Below are 6,005 nucleotides of genomic sequence, written 5' to 3'. Positions count from 1 at the left end.
TGCAAATTTTGTCTATGGATACTGTAAATGAATTTTTGAGGAGGGCGGTATACGGGATCTACCAGAGATCCTCCTTGACGAGACTTATTTCTGAATCAGTACGATTCTGTAGTCACTTGCTACAAAAGTGATGGTGATTTGTATTCAAATGTGAGGTCTTTAGCAATTTACTCACCATAGCACCGAATCGAGTGGACAGTCCACACCCAGAAAAAGGAAACGAGCACTGCGCCAACCCACTCCCATGGTCGGCCACCCCTCCTCGCCCGTTTTCTCCTCAAATACACCACACTAGCCCGCTCCCCTCTTTGGCCATTACCCAGAGCTCGCAGCTAGATAGATCCATCCACCATTTCTCAAAAAAGAAAAAGAAAAAAGAAGATAGATCCATCCACCATGGCCAGCAGCAAGACATTGCTCCTCGTCCTGTGCGCGGCGGCTGCGGCTGCGATGCTGAGCCCGGCTTCCGCGGCGGACGACCTGACCAAGTTCAAGGTGTACTTCCACGACGTGCTAGCGGGGAAGAGCCCGACGGCGATCCGGATTGCTCAGGCCGCGTCCACCAACAGCTCCTCCACCTTCTTCGGCGCGGTGGTGGCCATCGACGACCCGCTCACCACTACCCCCGCCGTCACGGGCTCCGCCAAATCCAAGGACGAGGTGGGCCGCGCGCAGGGGAGTTACACGTTCGCCGACCAGGCCACCTTCGGGCTCCTCATGAACATGAACTTCGTGTTCACCGCCGGGGACTACAAGGGCAGCAGCCTGACCATCTACGGCCGCAACGAGGTGCTTTCGGCGGTGAGGGAGATGAGCATCATCGGGGGCACGGGCAAGTTCCGCATGGCTCGCGGCTACGTCCAGGCGAGCACCGTGGACTCCGGTGCCAAGTCCGGCGAGACCGTCGTCGAGTACACTGTCTACGTCAAGGCTGCGGCGGCGTAGCGGCGGCTGCCTGACGGAAAATATTGTAGTTTTGCTTGGAATAAGTGGACTTTTGCAGATTTGTTGCGTTTGTTATCGTGATGGATGATGTGCATTTACGGATTTCAGTGCTGTTTCGTGTCTGTGGTTTGTGGTTTTGCTAATCGCCTCAGCTCTTTGGAAGATATAATTTGCGTCCATTTTTATGTCAAATTTCTGGTTGCTGAAATCAATCAACCAAAGATTATGCAGGAAAAAGTGTCAGTGCACAGAACCAGAGCATGTGACCGAGTTTGCGTGAAGTTGAACCCACCGGCCACCCCTCTCCCGATAGTTTTTTTTATTCCAGGGGCCACAATACCTTTCCCTTTTCACTCTGTTCCCATTCGGTTAGGGCAACTTTTTTTTTTAGGTAAAACTCTCGCCGTTTTTATTTATTAAAAGAGTGCCGGAATCTTATTCGAAACAATACGCAAAATACAGTCTGGCGGTGATGAGAGCCATACAGAGGTAAGTTCATCTCCCATTCCAACCTTAACTAATCTATCAACGGCGGCGTTAGCACTCCGACTAACCCACGAGACTCTGAACTCATCAAAATCCTTCAACCTTGACTTGACGTCTTCAACAAGATGACCTGCGGCAGAGAGATTCTTTTCATGGTTATTAAGCATGGATACTACACCTGCCGAATCACATTTCAGATGGAGCTTGTCAACTCCAACACTTGTCGCCAGCTCGGTCGCCTTCTTGCACGCCAGGAGTTCCACCATCTCCGGTTCGGTTGCTGTCAAAACGACTTGACATGATGCCGCTCGGAATGCCCCGGCGTGGTCACGCAAAATGACTCCAACGCCTCCCTTCTCCATATGCTTCGACATCCCCCGTCTGTATTGGCTTTGATCCAGCCCATATCTGGCGGTTCCCACACAACCCTTTGTTTCGGTAGCTTCAGCGTCACTTCCTTCCTGTGAATCTCCTCCCGCTCTTTGACAAGTGCAGCAACTGTAGTTGATATTTCATGTGCTGCAGTAATCTTCCGCCCGTCTCGCGCCTCATTACGAGCTAACCAGAGACCATAAACAGCTTGTACCATTACAGACTTCTCAAAATCCGGTGCTTGTGCAAACCACTCCAACAGCCAATTGGCCAACTTGCTCTGGGAATCGATATTGCATGGTGGTGTTGCCACCGAGACTCCCAACTCCGAGCACAGTTGCTTCCAGAAAAGCACTGAATGCAAGCACCCCCAGAACCGGTGATGACCCGTTTCTTCGCGACCACAAGCAGCACAAAATACCCCGGCCTTGATGCGGCGCCGTAGTAGTTCAGCTCCCATAGCCAGGCCGTTCTTCATCAGCCGCCACATATGTATTTTTGCTTTCCCCGGGACCGATGTATCCCACAATGACAGCCAGCCACGGTGGGTAAGAGCAGTTGAAGAGGGTCCTGGCTGGCCCCGTTTTGCAGCATTCATGGCCATTCTCAGGTGGTAAGTTGACCTGACAGTGAAGACACCCTTTTTTTGTATGATTCCATGCAATATAATCCGGAACTCCAGGCCCACCTACAGCTATCTGCTTAATATCATTGGCGTCATCTGCGGAGAACATAGCTTGGAGTTTTGTATCGTCCCATGTTTCGCCCGTGTGGTTCAACAAGTCAGCCACCTTCTGTATACCTGGTATGAAGACTGCGCCCAGTGGCAGCAGCCAGCAGACTCCCTTGTCGCAGGATCCAAGGGTCATGGTGTATGTTCACCGTCGATCCATCTCCAATGCGCCATATTACGCCCTCCCGAAGCAAGTCTCTCCCTTGCAAAATACTCCTGAAAGTGTATGATCCACCCGATGGGCATGTGGCACTCATGATTGAAGTATTGCTGAAATACCTTGCTCGAAGAACTCTAGCACATAAGGACATCGGCGTCTGCAAGATCCTCCATGCCTGTTTTGCTAGTAGGGCTTGGTTGAAAGCTTCCGGATCACGAAAGCTCATGCCACCCGTCCGTTTTGATTGGCACATCTTATCCCAGGCAATCCAATGCACTTTCCTCTCACCGTTCATTCCACTCTCAACGGTTAGGGCAACTCCAACCTTGTACATGCTGTCAAAAAAACAAAACTCCAACCTTGTACTCTAAATCAGACACACCAAAATCAGCGGACACGATCAGGATGTGTTCGTGCACAGTGAAATCGGAGCCGGCCATTCAACCCAGTATATCAAATGACCGCCGTATTTCGAACGGATATTTCACGTATGGAGGAAGTTCATGCAAACCAAATGAAATTTAAGCAAGTTCCATATAGTACACGCAAACCAAGTGCTATTAAAAGGATGCTTGAGTGTGGCAGAGTCACGACGGAGGCTGCGGATCGAGAAGGCGGGGTGGCGGGCAGCAACGCCCGCCAGCTGCGGGTGGTAGCAGACAACTATTTGGCCGGTGCAAGGCGAGGGCTAGTCTACGGGAAGGAGAAAGAAGAAGGGGACCATAGTGTCGTGGGAGGAAGAAAATAAACAATGCGCCTTTTTGCAACCGTTGGATTGGCACACTTGACGGTTGGGAGAAAGGAGGAAGAATCGATTGACACAACAAACGTTTTCAGTCCCCTCATAGATAGGCGGTGTGTTTTTGCATTGAACTATTGAGATACAAACCAGAGGATATTCTTATAAACAAAATTCTGATCATAGAAATAAGGAAATTACTACTATATACAGTACATAACTCATTGTACGCTTCACATGCACAGTACTAGTGTGTCGTTTGGGAGTTGAACCATCAAACGGCAAAGCCCCGGATCACCATAACTTCAAGTTGCAGCTCATCCTCTTGACCCCGATCCCGCCCTCGGTGCTCAGCCTGTCCAGCACCAGGTCGCACCGGACACGGGGCGTCACCTTGGCGGTCGTCACCGGCCCGACCTTCACCCGCACCGGCACCTCGCCTTGGAACACCAGCGGCAGCTCGCCGCCGGCCCCGTTCACGTGCCGCATGGCCTCCACCACCCCCGTGCCACCCAGCCGCGCCTCGCTCATGGCGACGTGCACAACCGCGGAGTCGCGGTGCCCCTGGTAGAACGCCGGCAGCGCGCCCTCGGACAGCCGGTACCCGCCGTACCACACCGCGAGGCTGGACCCCTCCTCGTACGAGATGCCGATGGCGCGGTTCGGGTTCTCGAACCGGACCGCCGCGTCGAACCGCGCACGCGCGGTCATATCGTTGTCCATGCCGAAGGCTGTCACGTTGAGCGCGTGCACCGTGTAAAGGGGCATCTTCGGGTCGAGCGCCACGTAGAGAACCCCAAGGAAGGCCCCGAGGGCGATGGTGACGGCTGCCGTGACGAGAAGGGCGACCCAGGCGAACCGGTGGCAGCTGTTGCGCCGACGGGCCTTTTCCTTGACGAGTGACGACGGTGGCGTAGCGTGCCCTGCCTCGAGGTCACGCTCATTGTGCTCGTGGATCGCGTCGAGAGCTGCCATGCATGCCTCGTACACAGCGTGCGGTTCTTCGTTCTCGATTGATGTCTGAAACGACGATGAGTCGGTCCCGCCGTGATTTCCACAGATAATTGAGGGATTTAGTTAGCTGATGATGTACGTACAAGATACTGTATCTATATAGAGAGGTATGAGTGTCAAAGCCCCGTAGGACTGTCTATGTCCGGGTTGGGCCGAGGACCGACGGCTCTGAGCGCCACAAATACAGACGTGTTTTCTACCCTAGCCGCCGCCGCCGTCAGGCGACTAGGGCGATGCACTTTTTTCCTCCGATCTCCACCGGCCGGTGGGCTGGCCCCCTCTCCCTTCGGCTGCTGCTCCGGCGGCAGGAGGGAGGGGGGACCCCGTTCCTCCGCTCTGTAGTTAGGTTTTGGATTTGTAGGTCGTGGTGTGTCGTTGGGATGGTGGGAGCGGCGCCCGGACGAATAAATCTGCCTCAACCCCACTCCCACACCGGCGGTGTCTTTCATGGCGGCGTCTCGGAGTTGATGGCATCATGTCTCTGTCGATCCCTCAAATCGACAGCGTTAGGGTTCATGGATGGTGTTGACGAGGTGGCGGCGGCGACTCCATCAGGTGTGTCTCTCCTTCTGCTCTGTCCCCGTTGCTGTGGCGTTGTCTCTGACGTCATGGTGGAGCAGGAAGGTTTTATCGTTCAGGAGTACGCGCAGGCGGTTGTCTACGCAAGTGACAGCTGTAAGATGGAGTATCTTGTGTTGGGTCTGTGGTCGAAGGCGGGCAGTTCTGGTTTCCTTCTCCAACGTCGTCGTCATGCGAGGGTGTCAGTTGTGAAGTTCGATGGCGTGTCCCGGGACATGTTGCCCCGGTCTGATTCTTTCAACGGCTATGATTTTGCTTTTGGCAAACTACTTTGGAGGTCCGTAAAGCTGCTGATCAGCGATGGAGCCGCCTCGAGCTTGGGCGAAGAGGTGATCTGTCTTTTTACCCTTTGGTGGCCGCTTCGGTGGTGTCGAAGGAAAGGGACATGCGCTGGTATTTTGCATAGGATTTTTTTTATCTTTTCAGTCATGTATGGTCGGTGCTTACGTGCCTTGTAACTTGATCTTTATTCTATATAAATGAGACACGTATTACCATGCAAAAAAAAAGCCCCGTAGGACTATAGTTGGCAGCCGAGTTCGACAGGCGATCACAGCGAACCATGGTAGGAGTAATAGCGAACGGATCGCAACGAGTGGAGTCCTTTTTGGTGTACGTGCTCTGAACAGAAAAGGAGAAAATAGCATAGCAGGCATTTCTTCTTGTCTTTTATTTGACCGAGGGAGGGAGGGAGGGAAATTAAGGATTTTTTGTTCAAATGGACCCACTGCCGAGATGAATTGACAAAAAAGACTACCTTCGGATGAATTTGACAAAACGGACCCCCTCAGCGGTGGCGGCAGGCGCGGCAGGCGACACGTGGCACCTGCCGCCACGCCAGGAGGCGGCGGGCCCTACCGTCACCGCAGGAGGCGGCCACCCCAGCCGAACGGAATCCCTGCCACCCACCGCGCCGCGACGGAACGGGGCGGGCCAGGTGGGCCCTGCCGCCATCGGGCGAGGCAGCAGCCCTGGCG

At 53.8% G+C, this 6,005-nt stretch overlaps 2 protein-coding genes across 2 annotated transcripts; one reads left to right on the top strand and one right to left on the bottom strand.

Moving 5' to 3' along the window:
• Nucleotides 1-239: 239 nt before the first annotated feature.
• LOC119295260 (dirigent protein 21-like) lies at nt 240-1,122 on the top strand. The gene has a single exon (XM_037573629.1). It carries the CDS (start codon nt 397-399, stop codon nt 943-945), a length of 549 nt encoding a protein of 182 aa, XP_037429526.1. The 5' UTR covers nt 240-396; the 3' UTR covers nt 946-1,122.
• A 2,476-nt stretch (nt 1,123-3,598) lies between these two features.
• LOC119292556 (NDR1/HIN1-like protein 6) lies at nt 3,599-4,410 on the bottom strand. The gene has a single exon (XM_037571359.1). The coding sequence runs from the start codon at nt 4,408-4,410 to the stop codon at nt 3,730-3,732; it is 681 nt and encodes a 226-aa protein (XP_037427256.1). The 3' UTR covers nt 3,599-3,729.
• Nucleotides 4,411-6,005: the final 1,595 nt, after the last annotated feature.

The sequence above is a fragment of the Triticum dicoccoides genome, chromosome 4B (assembly GCF_002162155.2).
Source record: "Triticum dicoccoides isolate Atlit2015 ecotype Zavitan chromosome 4B, WEW_v2.0, whole genome shotgun sequence".
Lineage (NCBI taxonomy): Eukaryota > Viridiplantae > Streptophyta > Magnoliopsida > Poales > Poaceae > Triticum > Triticum dicoccoides.
Note: the sequence above shows the minus strand (reverse complement) of the source record. Positions and strands in the feature narration are given on the sequence as shown.

What these genes read in the sequence shown, in the direction of transcription:
- LOC119292556 (XM_037571359.1), bottom strand. Translation starts at nt 4,410, where the DNA reads ATGGCAGCTCTCGACGCGATCCACGAGCACAATGAGCGTGACCTCGAG.
- LOC119295260 (XM_037573629.1), top strand. Translation starts at nt 397, where the DNA reads ATGGCCAGCAGCAAGACATTGCTCCTCGTCCTGTGCGCGGCGGCTGCG.